Raw genomic sequence first — 18,742 nt, forward strand, 5'->3', positions numbered from 1 at the left:
AGGGAGGGCAAAGGGATTGGGTACGAGGATAAGGCACAGGAACCCGAGGAGTAGAACCTCAGTGCACCATGGTAGTGCAGTGGTTAGCATGACACTATTACACCTCTGGGCGTACCGAAGTTCAGAGTTAATTTCCGGCCTTGTCAGTAAGTGGTTTGTACGTTCTCCCTGTGGGTTTCCTCTGGGTGTTCCAATTTCCTCCCACAGTCCAAAGACACAATAGTTAGTAGGTTAATTGGTCATTGTAAACTGTCCTGTGATGAGCCTAGGCTTAAGAAGATGGGTTGCTGTGTGGTACAGGTCGTTGGGCCGCAAGGGCCTGTTCTGTACTGCATTTCTAAATAAATAGAGTGAAAACTCCAATGTGGAAAGGGGTCTGGACAACAAGAAAAAGCATGGAGATGAAACAGGGTAATGTAAAGTGAAAGGGAAAAGGGAAAAACTCCACAAAACACTGCTGCCCCCCAGCACATATGTACATCCTGACGAAGGGTCTCGGCCTGAAACGTCGACTGCACCTCTTCCTAGAGATGCTGCCTGGCCTGCTGCGTTCACCAGCAACTTTTATGTGTGTTGCTATGTACACCCTGTCTGAATGCCCTGCTGCCCCCCACCACTCCCCAACCCACAGACACACTCTCATCCTGCACTGGTCAATTTTTAAGATTCAAGATTCAAAGCAATTTATTATCAAAGAATTTACGAACTATACCTCTTGAAATTTGTCTGCTTACCAGTAGCCACAAAGCAAGAAACTGAATAGCTCAATTTTTAGAAAAAGACCAAAAAACCACAGCGCAGAGAAAGTGAGAGGGGGAAAAAAACACACACACGTCATGAACCAGCCTCCCTACTGTCTGTGACGATAGTTCACCGCAATTTGCTTCAGAAAAGATGTTAGAAGGAATGTTTTTAGTTGAATCTCTTGCCTTATGATCTACCAGTAAGCTGTAACATATCTTCAGTACCGCCATCTTAAACCAGAAATTTAGAATATCTTTTATTGCTGCGGTTCACATCTTTGTACTGCTACTTGTTTTATTATAACAGTGCCTGTAACTTTATACTGTCTTACATAAACATGCATCTCACACTTTATGTCAACCTGTCAATCTTCAGGCCATGTCACTCCGGAACTCATCCTAACATTACTTGGTGACTGTATGTGCTGGATTTGGGTGGCGGGTGCAGATATGTCTCTACTATAGGAGGTGTAAGATGACTCTTCCCTCCAATAGCCTGCAGATTGTGCTAGGACAAAGTGTGGCACCTGCTTAGTGCTCCACCCCCCACAGCGATCAGGGTCAAGTGATGCCATGGGAGCAAGTGGCGGATGGCCGTATGAGCAGCCGGTGCGTATCTCAAGTCTGGGTTCTGTAACCACTGATGCCAGGCAGACAATCTGTGAAGAGTATTGATAATGGCTGGGGTCACCCATCTTATAATGACATTGCCCAAAAGAAGGCAACGGCAATGTAGAAAAATTTGCCGAGGAAATTCATGGTCATAGACCATGACTGTAGACGTCATATGACACGGCACATGATGATGATGATGATGATGATATGCAGGATTGTAACTATTTGTGCTGTGTGTGACTATATGTATTGTGTTTTGCACCTTGGCCTCAGGGGAACGATGTTTCATTTAACTATATACCCGTGTATGGTTGAATGACAATAAACTTGAACTCAAAAAAGGAGTAGGAAATAGAAATTATATCAAGACAAGGGAGAGCATGGGAAGTGAACAAATGGAAAATTAAATAAAGGATTGAGAAAAAGAAGAGAATTGTGAAGCAGGCTGAAAGTGATCAGGAGAAGTGTGGCCAATGCATCATGAGGTCATTGTGCACTGGGTGCATAGATTTTAAACTCTAGGGACAATAAGACAAGGTAAAGCTCCAAGGAGCTGATATAAAATGAAGTGCATATAGGATTTCTTCCAATTCCACCTTATATCTTGGCCAAATCTCAACCCAACAGCTGAGAGGATCACAGGTGTCTCCCTACCATCTTTTGGGACATTTTTTAGGAGTGCTGTGTACACAGGGCCCTTAGCTTTATCAAGGAATTGCCCCATCCATCCAGCATCCTCATCATCACGCAGGAGACTCTAATGCATAAAAGCAAGAATGGTCAGGATGGAAACAGTTTCTTCCCTCAGACCATCAGGCTTCTGAACGCCCTGTCACATCACATTTAAAGTGTCACCGGTTCATCTGTTCTGTGCCTGACAATATTTAACTTATGCGATTTACTTTGTTTGTTTATGTGCAATTCATTTGAAAATTTATTCTTACTTAGCTAAATTATTGTGTATTATGTATGTGTTTTGTGTACTACTGTGCTTTACACCCTGGTCAGGAGAAACATTGTCTCATTTGACAGTATACACATATATAATTAAATGACAATAAACTTGACTTGATTTGAACTCTCCAAATGAACCTGAAAGCACCCAGAACTCTTCCTAAATGTATTTTATCTTGTGCAGACTTCACATGCCCTGCAAGATTTACCTGCATGTGTGAATGTGGGACTTTACAATAATTCTCATAGATAACTTTTTTCAGGAAATCTACTTACCTGTGATGGCATATTCAAACACAAATTTTGAAAATGCAGCTGAATATTAATTAATATTAAAAATCCAAAGGTGACTTACCTTTTTAACGTCAGCAATATTCTGCACCCTCTTGGTATGTGCAGTCCATCCCACTACCCCCATATCCAATGGAAAAACTATCTCTGCCTCTGGTGCCACTAGATTGCTCTCAAAACTGGAGTCTCGGGTCACATTAAAAAGTTTCGTGGCCAGTTCAGCAATACCGTTCCTCGACCTGTAGATGAACATGCTTCCTTTGTCTGCGTTGACCAGGGTCACCATCCTCTGCAGTACCTTATGCATCTGCTTCTCCACATTGGAGACATCCTGCATCTCCCTGACCAGCTCAAACACAATGTCAGACTCTTCCAACTTGCACAGGTCCTTGAAGGAAGCTCCATCCTTTAACTCTACCTTTGTGCCGTTGAAGATTGCACTGATCGACTCTGGCCTGAGCTTCCTGTCAAAATATTCCTTGGCAAACTGTGGGTTGTTCTCCAAATATTGCTCGACTGCTTCTTTGCTAACGTCTCCCATGTTTGTTCCCGCGTCCCTTGGTTTAGGTTTTCATCACGGAAGAAAGGCGGGGTGAGATGTTAGCAGCTCCCCTTTGATCGCAGGATCACGGTCTGTTGGAGCTTCCCGGCATCCCGTGCTTCGAGAATTCTGGCCCACTCTTTCCAAAGCTGCGACAATCTTTTGAAAGTCGACAGCAGGCAAAGTCTTAGTGATTTACGGCATCTTCCAGATCGCTGCTAAACGTTACGTCAGCGGTTTAAATCCTGATCGTTCTTAGATTGTGAATCCCAATTTTAATTTGCGAAAGACCAATCCCATTAGTGACTCAATACGAAAGATCACAAGTCCACGTGAGTTGGACACGGTAAATTTAAACCGCTTCTCAATCATGGGAGTTCAATGCATATGAAACCGTTATAGTTTAATGATGCTCAAAGTCCACTGGAGGAATTCAGAGGGTCGACTAGCATAGGAGATGGTGAATTGTTGACATTTCATGTCAAAACTCTTCGTCAGTCTTGAATCTCCTTCCCCCTGCTCCACAGATGCTGTACGACCCGCTGAGTTCTTCGAGCAGATTTTGCAGCTCGAGATTCCACCTGCAGTCTCTTGTGTCTGCCGTTTAATGCTAGCAAGGTGATGTTTGTATAAACCTATCCAGAATCAGGTTTAATATCACTGGCATATGTCATGAAAGTTGTTAACTTAGCGGCAGCAGTATAATGCAATACATAACAAAAACTATAAGTTACAGTACGATATATATATATAAACGAAAATTAAATAAGTGCATTAAAGAGCAAAAAGAAAGACAAGAAGAGTGAGGTATTGTATATGGCTTCATTGTTCATTCAGAAATCTGAGGGCGGAGGGGAAAAAGCAGTTCTTGAATCGTTGAGTGTGCGTCTTCAGGCTCCTGTACCTCCCCTTTGACGATAGCAACGAGAAAAGGGCAAGTCCTGGGTAATGGTGGTCGTTAATGACCGATGCCTCCTCTTAGAGGTATCGCCTTTTGAAAGATGTCTTTGATGCTGGGGAGTCTGGTGCCCATGATGGAGCTGATTGAGTTTGTAACTTTCCGCGCCCTGCGCGGTGGCCCCTCCATTGCCAGATGGCGATGCAACCAATTAGATGGTACATTTGTAGAAAACTGCGAGTCTTCGGTGACGCACTAAGACTCCTCAAACTCCGAATGAAATATAGCAGTTGTCTGCTTTGTAATTGCATCAATATGCGGTTCCGTGTTAAAATTGTGCGAAACAGTTGTAGCCGGGTTTGGTGGGAAACGTGGGGATGCAGCTAACCGGGAAATGCAGCAAAATTTGGGTTTAGTTGACCCATTTATTCTGCTTTACAATCTAACGTGCTTGTGTTGCTGTTGTCTTTCACTGTACCTGTGCAGACCTGTACTAGTGCAACACATCGGTAACTGTTGTTCGCCCCTCGGTAATTATTGTCAACTGAATACTGTATTAAAAGTACGGTTCCCCATTACATTTTGCATTAATTCCACAATATGTTTTTATGTATCGGTGATGCTATAAAAACACGTTCAAGCTTGTAAATGATTTCTACCCCCTTTATAAAGCAACATTTTGCAACTATCGGAGGATGAGAGGTGACCTGATAAAGGTGTATAAGATGATGAGAGGCATTGATCATGTGGATAGTCAGAGGCTTTTTCCCAGGGTTGACAGTAGAGGGCACGGTTTTAAGGTGCTTGGAAGTAGGTACGGAGGAGATATCAGGGTAAGTTTTTTTACGCAGAGTGGTGAGTGCGTGGAATTGGCTGCCGGTGATGGTGGTGGAGGCGGATACGATAGGGTCTTTTAAGAGACTGCTGGATAGGTACATAGAGCTGAGAAAAATAGAGGGCTATGGGTAAACCTAGGTAATTTCTAAGGTAAGGACATTTTCGGCACAGCATTGTGGGCCGAAGGACCTGTGTTGTGCTGTAGGTTTACTATGTTTCTAACGCCAGTGAATAGAGCCGGTTTCTGATGGAGGGCTGGAGAAGCCGCATTTTTGAAAGAGGTAATTCCTCTTGATTCCTGTAATTTCCTCTAATACGATCAGCGGTGTTGCTATTTACACCTCGGAGATCAGATTGTTTGCTAATGCTCTTTTCGAATTTAAGCAATAATCTAAAATGAATGGCAAGTTAAATTTAACTCGGCGCCGCTCCTTTGTCAGAAATCGCCAGGTTTTAGGTAGCGAACAATGACGCCAACGTCGTACGTAAAGGCTCCACGGATCGACGCGGTCGGGGAGCAGAGGGTAATAGCATATTGTGTTTAGCCACGTGCCGGAAAGCAATTCTTGAGGTGCAATTAGGAATTAGATTTGCGAGAACCTCACCTGAGGGGACCACAAGATTGGCTATATTCAAAAGGGAGATAACACTACAGAATATTCTGTCCAAATGGCACTAAGAATGTAATGAGGTTCGCACTGTGGTATTCTTATATATAATGAATAAAATGTAATTTTTCAAATAATTCGACAATTTGGATACAGAATCAGGTTTACTATCGTGTCTAAAAATTGTTAACTTAGCAGCAGCAGCAAAATGCAATACATAATAATATAGAAAGAGCAAAACAAGTAAATCAATTACAGTAAGTATATATATGTATATTAAATAGATTTAGATAGTGCAAAAACAGAAATAATACATATTTTTTAAAAAGTGAGATAGTGTTCATGGGTTAAATGTCCATTTAGGAATCGTATGGCAGTGGGACAAAGCTGTTCCAGAATCGCTGAGTGTGTGTGTGTTAGGCTTCTGTACCTCCTTCCTGATGGTAACAATGAGAAGAGGGCATACTTTATATTTTATACTTTATTGTCACCAAACAATTGGTACTAGAACGTACAATCATCACAGCGATATTTGATTCTGTGCTTCACACTCCCTGATTACAAATATTAAATATTAAAAATAGTTAAAATTAGTAAATATTAAAAATTTAAATTATAAATCATAAATAGAAAATAGAAAAATGGGAAGTATGGTAGTGCAAAAAAACTGAGAGGCAGGTCCGGATCTTTGGAGGGTACGGCCCAGATCTGGGTCGGGATTCGTTCGGCAGTCTTATCACAGTTGGAAAGAAGCTGTTCCCAAATCTGGCCATACGAGTCTTCAAGCTCCTGAACCTTCTCCCGGAGGGAAGAGGGATGAAAAGTGTGTTGGCTGGGTGGGTCGTGTCCTTGATTATCCTGGCAGCACTGCTCCGACAGCGTGCGGTGTAAAGTGAGTCCACGGACGGAAGATTGGTTTGTGTGATGTGCTGCGTCGTGTTCACGATCTTCTGCAGCTTCTTTTGGTCTTGGACAGGGCAACTTCCATACCAGGTTGTGATGTACCCCAGAAGAATGCTTTCTACGGTGCATCTATAAAAATTAGTGAGGGTTTTAGGGGACAGGCCAAATTTATTTAGTTTTCTCAGGAAGGAAAGGCGCTGGTGGGCCTTCTTGGCAGTGAACTCTGCTTGGTTGGACCAAGGCAGGTCATTTGTGATATTGACACCAAGGAACTTAAAGCTTTTGACCTGTTCCACTTGCACACCACCGATGTAAATTGGGTCATGCGGTCCGCTACTCCTTCTGAAGTCAACAACCAATTCCTTCGTCTTGCTGACGTTGAGGGATAGGTTATTGCCTTCACACCATGCCACCAGGTTCTTAATTTCTTCTTTGTACTCAAACTCATCATTACCCGAGATACGGCCTACAATTGTTGTGTCATCAGCAAACTTATATATTGAGTTTGATGGAAACTTGGCTACACAATCATGGGTGTACAGTGAGTACAGCAGGGGGCTGAGTATACAGCCTTGTGGGGCACCGGTGCTCAGAGTGATTGTAGAGGAGAGCTTGTCCCCTATTTTTACAACCTGGGTCCTGTCTGTGAGGAAGTTGAAGATCCAGTTGCAGATCTGAGTGCTAAGGCCCAGGTTCTGGAGCTTAGGAATCAGTTTATTTGGAATGATGGTATTAAAGGCAGAGCTGTAGTCAATGAAAAGGAGACTTACGTATGCGTCTTTATTCTCCAGGTGTTCTAAGGAGGAATGCAGGGCCAGAGAAATGGCATCTGCCGTTGACCTGTTGCTCTGGTAGGCGAATTGCAAAGCGTCGAGGTTGACTGGTAGGCTGTGGTTGATGTGTGCCATAACCAATCTCTCGAAGCATTTCATAGCAATTGATGTCAGAGCCACAGGTCGATAGTCATTCAGGCATGCCACCTTGCTCTTCTTCGGCACTGGGATTATCGTTGCCTTCTTAAAACACAAGGGGATCTTAGACTGAAGCAAGGAGCACTTGAAGATGTCAGCAAACACTCCAACTAGCTCGCTTGCAAAGGCCCAGAGAATCCGTCCCGGGACACCATCTGGGCCCGTCACCTTCCTTGGATTTATCTTCAGGAAGGCCCTTCTAACGTCCTCCTTGGTGACGACGAATCTCGATGCCACCAGGTCCGGTTCATCCGGAGGGAGCGGGATGCTCCTCTTCTGTTCGAATCTTGCGTAGAGTACGTTAAGTTCGTCAGGAAGAAGCGCCAGTTATTGATATTCCCAGCCTTTTCTTTGCGCCCGGTGATCTCATTTAGACCCTGCCATAGTCTACTGGCATCCCTTTGGGTTTCCAACTTGGCTTGATATTGCCTCTTGGCACCCTTAATGGCTTTCCAGAGTTCACGCCTGGATTCCTTCTAGCAACTGGTATCCCCAGACCTAAAAGCCGCAGCTCTAGCCTTTAAAAGGGACTTGACCTCATAACTCATCCAAGGTTTCCAGTTAGGGAATACCTGGATCGTCTTGCGAGACACACAGTCCTCCGTGCATTTCCAAATAAAGTCCGTGACAGCTGAGGCATACTCATCGAGGTTAGCTGTCGAGTCCTTGAATACTAACCAGTCCATCGATTTAAAGCAGTCATGGAGGACCTCATCCGTTTCCTCTGTCCAACGTGACACTACTTTTGACACCGTGGCCTCCCGCTTTAGTTTCTGTTTGTAAGCCGGGAGGAGGAGCACGGCCTGATGGTCCAATTTTCCGAAGTGAGGTCAGGGGACGGAACGGTAGGCATGCCCTGTGTGATGGGGGCCCTTAAGAATGGATGTCGCCTTTCTGAGACGCCGCTCCTTGAAGATGTCTTGAATGCCATGGAGGCCTGTACCCCAAGATGGAACTGACTAATTTTACAACCCTCTGTAGCTTCCTTCGGTCCTGTGCAGTAGACACCCACCCCCCCCACACACATCCCCCATATCAGACAGTGATGCAGTCTGTCAGAATGCTCTCCAACGTGCTTAGGTGACAAACCAAACCTCTTCAAACTCCTTATGAAATATAGCTGCTGTCTTGCCTTCTTTATAGCTGCAACAATGTGTTGGGACCAGGTTAGATCCTGAGAGATCTTGACACCCAGGAACTTGAAGCTGCTCACTCTCTCCACTTCTGATCCCCCTATGAGGATTGGATTGTGATCCTTCAGCTTACCTTTCCTAAAGTCCACAATTAGCTGTTTCATCTTGCTGACATTGAGTACAAGGTGTTGCTGCTACACCTCTCAACTCGCTGGATATCTCACTCCTGTACGCCCTCTCGTCTCCATCTGAGAGTCTACCAACAAAAGTTGTAACATCAACAAATTTATAGATGGCATTTGAGCTATGCCAAACCACACAGTCATGGGTGTAGAAAGAGTAGAGCAGTAGGCTAAGCACACATCCCTGAATGTACCAGTGTTGATCGTCAGCAAGGAAAAGATACTATCACCAATCCAGACAGATTGTGGTCTTCTGATTAGGAAGTCAAAGATCCAATTGCAGAGGGAAGTACAGAGGCCCAGGGTCTGTAGCTTATCAATCAGGACTGTGGGAATGATGGGTGTTAAATGCTGAGCTATAGTCAATGAACAGCATCCTGACATAGGTATTTGTATCATACAGGTGACCTAAGGACGTGTGAAGAGCCATTAAGATTATATCTGTCTCAGACCCATTGTGGCAATAGGCAAATTACAATAGGTCCAGGTCCTTGCTGAGGCAGGAGCTGACTCTAGCCATGACCAACTACTCAAAGCATTTCATCACTGTAAATGTGAGTGCTACTGGGTGATAGTCATTAAGGCAGACCACACTACTCTTCTTGGGCACTGGTAAAATTGTTGCCTTTTTGAAGCAGTTGGGAACTTCCAACCATAGCAGTGAGAGGTTGAAAATGTTTTTGAATACTCCTGCCAGTCGATTGGCACAAGTTTTCAGAGCCTTATCAGGTACTCCATCGGGGCCTGCCACCTTCTGAGGGTTCACCCTCCTGAAAGATAGTCTGACATCGGCCTCCAAGACAGAGATCACAGGGTCACCGGGTGCAGCTGGGATGTCCACAGCTGTAGTTGTATTCTCCCTTTCAAAGCGTGCATAGAAGGTGTTGAGTTCATCCGGTAGTGAAGCATCACTGCCATTCATGCTATTGGATTTCACTTTGTAGGAATTAATGTCTTGCAAACCCTGCCAGAGTTGACGTACATCCGATGTCACCTCCAAACTCATTCTGTTTTGAATTGTCTCTATGTCCATGCTTTCACTAGGTAGGTCTGGCTGTTTGCTGCTACCTAGTGTTGGGAACTGTCTCTGTGTCCATGCCTTTGCTAGGTAGGTCTGGCTGTTTGCCGCTACCTGGTATTGGGAACTGTCTCGTCATGTTCAGCATTCTGTGTATGAGTCCCAGCCCTACGTCCTGTTCCCAAGGAGGGGTCCTTGCTCTGTGTTCTGCGTTCCGGTCTCCCAAGACCAAGTCAAGGCTTCGAGGTCTCATCCTTTCCTTGTGCCTCTCCCAGCCCAGTAGTACCTCGTCCTATCCAAGCCACATCCAAGAACCTCATCCTGTCCAAGCCCCTTGTCTTGTGCAGGAGTTCCACATCCTGTTCTTGCCAAGCTTCTTGTCCCGAGTCCTAGCCTAGACCTGGGTTCCAGTTCCGAGTCAAGACCCAGGTTCTGGTTCCGGAGTTCCATGTCACTAGTCCAGGCTCCTTGTTCCTAGTTCCTTGTCCAGATTCTGTGTTTCTTGTCCATGTCCTAGCCCAGGCCCTGCATCCTAGTCTCGTCCAGGGCCTGTGTCAATGTCCAGCGTCCTTTCTTCCCCACTTCCCTTGGTTGCTTAGCTCTAGTCCTAGTCCTGTTCCTAGTACATCAGTGTCTGTGTCTTGCATTTGGGTCCGCCACCAGTGCCCTCCCCCCCCCCCCCCATATGACAACAATGTTTTGGGCCAAGACCTTCCTTCAGGACTGGAAAGGGAGTGGGCAGAAGGTTAAGAAGGTTTGGGGATGGGAAGGAGTACAAGCTGGCAGGTGAAACCAGGTAAGAGGGAAGATGAATGGATGGGGAGGAGGGTTGAAGCAAGAAATTGGGAAGTTATAGGTGGAAGAGGTAAAGAGCTGAAGAAGAAATCTGTTAGGAGAAGACAGTGGATCTTAGGAGAAAGGAAAGAAGAAGGGGCACCAGAAAGATGATGAGCAAGGAAGAGAAGAGAGGAAGTAAGAGGGGAGCAAAAATAGGAAATGAAACGAGAGATGGGGAAGGAGAGAAATTACTAGAAGTTTGAGAAATAGATATTCATGTTATCAGGTTGGATGCAGTCCAGATGGAATATGAGATGTTGGCCCTCCATCCTGAGTGTGGCCTCATTGTGGCAGTAGAGGAGCAATGGACCAACATGTTGGAACATAGAACATAAAAATCTACAGCACATTACAGCCCTTCAGCCCTCAATGTTGTGCCGACCATGTAACCTACTCTAGAAACTGCCTAGAATTTCCCCAGCACCGAGACCTTATTTTTCTATGCTCCATGTACCTATCTAAGAGGCTCTTAAAAGACCCTATTGTATCCACTTCTACCACAGCTGCTGGCAGTGCATTCCACGCACCCACCACTCTCTGTGTGAAAAATTTACTCCTGTCATACCCTCAGTACCTATTTCCGTGCACCTTAAAACTATGACCCCTTGTGTTAGCCATTTCAGCCCTGGGAAAAAGCCTCTGGCTATCCACACAATCAATGACACTCATCATCTTATACACCTCTATCAGGTCATTTTTCATCCTCCGTCACTCCAAGAAGAAAAGACCAAGTTCACTCAACCTATTCTCATCAAGTACACGCTCCAATCCAGGCAACATCCTTGTAAATCTTCTCTGTACTCTCTGTATAGTATCCACATCCTTCCACTAGTGAGGTAACCACAGCTGAACACAATACTCCAAGTTGGGGTTTGACCAAGGTCTTATATAGCTGTAACATTACCTCATGGCTCTTGAACTCAATCCCACGGTTGATGAAGGCCAACACACCATACACCTTCTTAACAACACTGTCAACCTGCGCAGCAGCTTTGGGTGTCCTATGGACACAGACCCCCAAGATCTCTCAGATCTTCCACACTGTCAAGAGTCTTACCATTAATATTATATTCTGTCTTCAAATTCTGTTGGAATGGGAATAAGGAGTCAAGTTGTAAAGGGTGGCAACTTGGAAATTCCACCTTTTGTGACAGGCAGAGGGAAGGTGTAACCATAATCATACACATGAATGAAGTGTTTGGTTTGATGTGTCTACCTATCAGAAAGGCAGAGGCTATTCAGCCTATATGCTTGGTCCATTGTTCAATTAGTTCATGATGGACCACTCACTAAGAGACCTGGACTAATGATTTTGGACCCCGAGTTTCAATCTCATTGCAAAAACCTGGGAATTTAATGATATTTAATCAAAGGGTCAGGATTTTTTGATTTTGAAGGCTATTCTCAGCAAGGTTGACCATGACATTGTCAAATGACCTTAATATTTGAAATATAAACAGAAAATGTTGGAAACACTTAGCAGCTGTGGTAAGAGACACAAAGATCTATCTGATCTATTCATGAGAGATCTTAAAGATCTACTTCAGTGGTCCCCAACCACCGGGCCGCAAAGCATGTGCTACCAGGCCGTGAGGAAACGATATGAGTCAGCTGCACCTTTCCTCATTCCCTGTCATGCACTGTTGAACTTGAACATAGGGTTGTCAACTGTCCCGTCTTTGCCGGGACATCCCGTATACTGGACTAAATTGGTTTGTCCCGTATTTCCACCACTAAGGTAGAGCGTTCCTATGAAACCTTTCGTGCCGAAATGGCGTGAAGCAAAGAAGCAATTACCATTAAATTATATGGGAAAAATTTTTGAGCGTTCCCAGACCCAAAAAATAACCTACCATATCATACCAAATAACACATAAAACCGAAAATAAATAACACTAACATAGTAAAAGCAGGAATGATATGATAAATACACAGCCTATATAAAGTAGAAATAATGTATGTACAGTATAGTCGGGAAGATGAAGCCAAAACCGATTTGTGGGGGGGGGAAATCGGCACGTACGCGCATGCGCACACAGGTGCCCGTGCAAGGCTTCATGGTCATGGTGGTCTTTCCTGGGGTAAAGTGTCCCGGGATTTGACTGCTACTTTTGTCCCTTATTTGGGAGTGAGAAAGTTGGCAACCTTAACTGTAAAAGACATGTTGAGGTGAGTTTAACCCTACCTGAACACCGCCCCCCCCCCCCCGACTCCCGGGTCGGCCGGTCCGCAAGAAATTTGTCAATATTAAACCAGTCCACGGTGCAAAAAAGGTTGGGGAGCCCTGATGTACTTGATTCACTGTTGACCTTTAACAAAAGAAATTGCTGCTCCTTCTTCATCTGGCCAATGCATAATTCTGCGAACACAATGACTACCGTCTGAAATGCCTGGCAAGCCATTGAGCTGGATCAAAAACTGTTATTCTAATACATAATGTGTATTATATGCAGTCCATTGATACATATGCGATATTACGAAACATAATACCAAACAATCCTGGCAAACCTATAGGCATGAAAAAAGCAGCGAATCTCAAAGTTCAAATTTATTTTCAAAGTCTGGAGACTATATACAACTTCTTGCAGACACCCACAAAACAAAGAAACACAATAGAATCCATGAAAAACCACACCCAGCAAAGGCCACCAAGCATCCAATGTACAAAGAGGACAAATCACACAAATAGTAAAAAAAAATGTAAACAAGTAACACATAGACGTGAGCGACAGTCCCCGAAAGTGAGTCCACCGCTGTGGAGTTTGTTCAGCGCTGAGGCATAGATAGAAATACAAATAGATAATGCTCAGAATCTGCAGAGAATTGATGTTTCGGGTCGACAGTCTTTTATTACAACTGAGAATTGTTGCAAATGTCAGGATGCAGAAGAAGGAGGAAGAAGGAGAGAACACAAGAAAAGTCTGTAATAAAATGGAAGACAGGTCTCAGCATAACATAGGCCAGTCAAACTCATCTTCTAAAGAGTGGTCTAGGACCTGAAAAGATATTTCTATTTTTCTTTCCATGGGTGATCTTGTATGGTTTTCTGAATGTTTTCACATTTCGTAGCGTTCTTTCAGATTTCCACTGTCTGCAGTTTGCTCTTGCTCAACCTTATGAAATACTCCACATGAGCATCTGGGCAGTATGCTGTTGTGACTTTGAGAGAGCCACATAGAGACTGGAGCTGTAGATGTTACACTCCTTTATTCAGCACAACAAGGAAACACATAAATGAGGTATGATGGAAGAGTCTCGTAAAACTTCTTCCCAAACTCAAAGTACATAGTACATCTTATATTTCTTAAGTAAAAAAGGTAACTAAATGATTGGATACAATTTCTATAGGTACAATTGCACAGTTATTTCAGTATTTTGGGTACAGACAAATGGGTTAATCAATTTACATACACCATAAGCACATTAGATCATTCTTCCCGTCGAGTCTGCTCCACCATTTGATCAGGCCAATTTATTTTTCCTTTCAACCCCTTCATTGGGACACATCATAACTTCAGAAAAATAAGGTCAACTAAAAAGATACCCTCCTCACCTCAGGATTATAAAGGTCAACTAAGAGTCAGTAGATTACCTTGATTCTAAAGATTGCAAAATTACAATAAATTATTGTTAAAACTCAGGGAGGCTTTGAGGAAAGACTATTTCCATTGGTCAAGTAATTAGAGCACAAAAATTAATAGTGACCGCAAAGACACAAAGAAAGTTGTTAGATTTTATTTTGTGCAAGAGCTGAACAGGAATTGCAAGGCTACACCGGAAGGAGTAGCAGAACCGAAATCTTTGATTACTTTGCAGAGAAAGATGAGGTTGGACAGCTCGTTCAGGGAGCTAGCATGAGCATGAGCAGCTGAATGACCCTCGTACCTCAGAATTTTATGATTCTTAGTTATATTTGCATTGGCTAGAGTGTGTCCTCAGTCATACTTAAAAATGGACTCATGCCAATGCTCAGCCTTGGACAAGGTACAGTACAAATTCACTAGGATGAAAATGAACAAAGGGTTCAACTGTATGAATAACTTAAATAAACTTTGCTTGCAGTTTCTTAAATTTAGAAACTAATATAATTCGTTTGTTATGTGTCATGTCATACGAGGGGTGATTGAATAGTTCGTGCCCTAAGGTAGAAGAAGATGAGTTATTATCTTCAAACTTTCTGCATTATCACTCAAAGAGTTGAACTACATGTGCATGTAACGGGAGCTGTATAACTCACCTCCTTCTACCTTAGGCCACAAACTTATCAATCACCCCTGCTGTGGACACTTTCTGGGGGTGTAAGATCCGTATGCTCCACGACTGCTGGACTACGTGTGTAAATGTAGGAGGGGACTATGTTGAAAAATAAATGTGCTAGGTTCTCTAAAATTGACTCCTTCTACCTTATGCCAGAAACTTATCAATCACCCCTCGTATGACACGGCACATAACGAACGAATTATATTAGTTTCTAAATTCTTCCATGACCATGATTATTCTTGGCACATTTTTCTACAGAGGTGGTTTGGCATTGCCTTCTCAGTCCTGCCAAAGGGTTTCGGCCTGAAACGTCAACTAGTTTTTCCATAGATGCTGCCTGGCCTGATCAGATCCTCCAGCATTTTGTGTGTGTTGCTCAGATTTCCAGCATCTGCAGATTTTCTCTTGTTTGCCGTTGCCTTCTTCTGATCAGCGTCTTTACAAGACAGATGAACTCTGGCCATTATCAATGCTCTTCAGAGATTTTCTGCCTGGTGTCAGTGGTCGTGGAACCAGAACTTGAGATATGCACCAGCTGCTCATACGACCATCGACCACCTGCTCCCATGGCTTCATGTGACCCTGATCAGGGGGCTAAGCAGGTGCTACACCTTGCCTAAGGTTGACCTGCAAGCTATTGGAGGGAAGGAGTGCCTTACACCTCTTTTGGTAGCGATGTATCTACAGTATATCTCGCCACTCCTATTATAATTAAAGTACTTCAAACTCTGAACAAAGAAATGATTTTCTGTCAGAGGATTCCAGAGTCACAATCTTAAAATTAGTGTGGCAACTAATGGTGCATGTCACAGAGATTTAGGCAATATATTAACACAGATGCAGGTTAGGTCAAAGGACAGGATATGGAGGAAATGGAAAAACTGGGTTGTGTTTGATTATGAGATGCCATATAGATCAATGGTGTGCCCTCAGCTTTTCAGGGCCATTGACTCAGATGTAAAGAGTTACTGTAATATATCCACATTTACTGAAAGTACAAAACCAGATGGGAAAATGAGCTGGTTGGATGCGATCAGAAGTGGAAAAGAAGACTGTCACAGCATTCAATTGTTTAAGTGACTGAAGAAGAAAAGAGATAGTGTATAATATGGGGAAAATGTGAGTTTGCTTACTTCAACAGGAAGAGTAGAAAACAAGTATGCTTTTTCAACATACGGTGTCTGATTGGGAAGCCAATAAAGCTTATCAACCTTAATTACAAGGGAGTTGGAATTGAAAGGTAAAGGAAACAAATAAACTGGCCGTTGAGACCTTTCCTGGAGTTTTGATTTCCATGCCTCCGGGAAGATGGACTTGACTTGCAAACATCTCTAAATTGATTCCAGAAATGAAGAAAGAGTGAATAAGAATTACCTTTTATTATAAGCACAAGAGATTCTGCAGATGATAGAATTTTTGAGCAAAACACTCGAAATGCTGGTGGAAGTCAGGCAGCACCTATGGAAGGGAAATAACAGTCAATGTTCCTGGCCAAGATGAAGGGAACATCGGCCATCCATTCTTTGTGTGTTTTGTCTTTGATTATTCTGATTATGATCCATATATATGTTTAAAAGTTTGCAATATAGCTTGTTATGCACATTACTTTTACCTACATATTGGTGCTTAGCAGTCTCAAACTTCTGCAATATCCACATGTTAAATTCAACTGATTTTTTTTTATGGCTTTCTTCAACTTGCTGAACAATAGATTTATCGTGTATCTCTAACATAAGAAGATGTGCAAGGGATGTCACAGGAATGTAAATCAGACACAGATTTGCATTAAAGCAAAAGACAAGATGTTGGAGGAATGCAATGGGTCAAGCAGTATCTGTAAAGGAATTTAGCAGAATCTTCTTGATTTTTTTCTGCTCCAGATTACAGCATCTACAATTTCTTGTGTCTCAAAAAAAAAATTAGCACTGGATCCCCACAAGGCTGTGTGCTTAGCCCATTGCTGTTTACACTGCTAACACATGACTGTGCAGTCAGATTCAAGGAGAACCTGATCATTAAATTTGCTGATGATACCACAGTGGTGGGGCTCATCAGCAAAAATGATGAAACAATGTACAGGGAGGAGGTCAAACACCTAGAGAGCTGGTACAGTGATAACAACTAGATGCTTAATGTCACCAAAACCAAGGAGATGATCATCAATTTCAGACGGTCTCAGCCTGAGCACACACCCCTCAGCATCAGCGGCTCCACAGTGGAGAGAGTGGAAAACATCAAGCTCCTTGGGGTGCAGATCTCGGACAATCTCACCTGCTCCAGGAACACCACTGGGATTGTGAAACAGGCCCAGCAGAGATTGCACTTCCTGAGGAAGCTTAAACAAGCATCACTCCCCACTAACATCTTAACTACATTCTACAGAGGTGTGGTTGAGAGTGTGCTGACCTTTTGCATCACAACCTGGTACTCCAGCTGCAGTGCTGTTGACAAAAAAGCCTTGCAGAGGGTGGTTAGGGGAGCAGAGAATTGTTATTGGGGTCTCCCTACCTTCTGTCCAAGACTTCTTTCAGAGTTGATGCCTCCAGAAGACACGGCACATCATTAAAGACCCCTCACACCCTCTCCATGAACTGTTTGTTCTTCTGCCATCAGGCAAACATTACAGGAGCATCAAAACTAAAACCACAAGGCTACTAAACAGCTTCCTCCCACAGGCAGTCAGACTGCTAAATAGCTGCTCTACCTGAATCTGCTTTGGATACTTTTAACTTGATTTTAACTGACATGTGGCTGTTGTGTTTTACTAGCTATTGTAATGTTTATTATTTAGTGTTGCGTTTGTTATGTTATGATTGCACTGCTCCTGGGAAACGCTGTCTCATTCTGCCCTGCAGAGCTGATGTACGGTTAGTATGATAATAAAGTTTTTTGAATTGAATTGAATTGTAAACAAAAATAAGGAAAGGTGACTAAAATAGGCAAATAGGTTTTGATGCAAGGAGTGAGAGGTGGAGAGACAGAAATGTTTATGAAAGTCATTTCAGGGCTTGGGGTCTATACATCTAGGCCTACATTTAGCACTTGTGAGCAAATTAATCAGGAGAATCCAATATGCCAAAGCTACAGGAACAGTTTTAGAGGCTCATTAGATAGGACATGTTATAGAAACAGATAGCAGCAAGACCATGGAAGATCAATGTTAAAGGCAATATGAAGCCAATATACTGTGACAATAGAACAGGTACAACATAAATACTGGGATCCATTATATAGCTACAGTAGTTCATATGGGAGCCAGCCATCTTTTTGGAATTCACATTTTCCATTTGAGATATTGACAGCACCAATGCCTGTCAGAAAAACATCAAAGTTCAAATTAGAAAGAAAAGAATTGACAGGTTAACAAGTTTCAGGAAGACTGTTGGAAGCTGTCGTTACAACCTGTTGGAGAAGAGGGATCTGAGAAAACAGGTTTAGAAAAAACGGGAATGACACCAACAGTTATTTCCTGCTGTATTGCAAAGTAAAATATTCTCTGAAAGGGTCACTGAGGTGCTGAGGATCTCAATACCTACAGACCAAATCACAAACAGGAGAAAATCTGCAGCTGCTGGAAATCTGAGCAACACACACAAAACGCTGGAGGAACTCAGCAGGCCAGGCAGCATCTATGGAAAAAAGTACAGTTGATATTTCAGGCTGAAATCCTTCAGCGGGACTGGCAAAGGGTTTTGGCCCAAAACGTCAACTGTATTGTTTTCCATAGATGCTGCCTGCCCTGTTGAGTTTCTCCAGTATTTGTGTGTGTTCCTACCAACCAAAGGTAGGTTCTAAAGTTTTATAAATATACGTCCCAGAGAATCTCTTCTGTTTGATACATTAGCAAGCAAAGCTCCGGATATGTAATTTAGGGTACGAGTCCTATTAAATTGTGTAGCAAAAAGTTCAAAACTCAGATGTACTGTGAACTTGACAGACTTTAGGATCCAG

At 43.2% G+C, this 18,742-nt stretch overlaps 1 protein-coding gene across 1 annotated transcript in view; it reads right to left on the minus strand.

The window, feature by feature from the left end:
• Window positions 1-3,144, minus strand: part of pde6c (phosphodiesterase 6C, cGMP-specific, cone, alpha prime) — a 37,194-nt gene extending 34,050 nt beyond the window's left edge. The window contains exon 1 of the mRNA XM_063071183.1: window positions 2,668-3,144. Within this exon, the coding sequence (XP_062927253.1) occupies window positions 2,668-3,144 (477 nt within the window). The remainder of the gene's footprint in view (window positions 1-2,667) is intronic.
• Between the last annotated feature and the right edge of the window lie 15,598 nt (window positions 3,145-18,742).

This window comes from Mobula hypostoma, chromosome 19, assembly GCF_963921235.1.
Source record: "Mobula hypostoma chromosome 19, sMobHyp1.1, whole genome shotgun sequence".
Lineage (NCBI taxonomy): Eukaryota > Metazoa > Chordata > Chondrichthyes > Myliobatiformes > Myliobatidae > Mobula > Mobula hypostoma.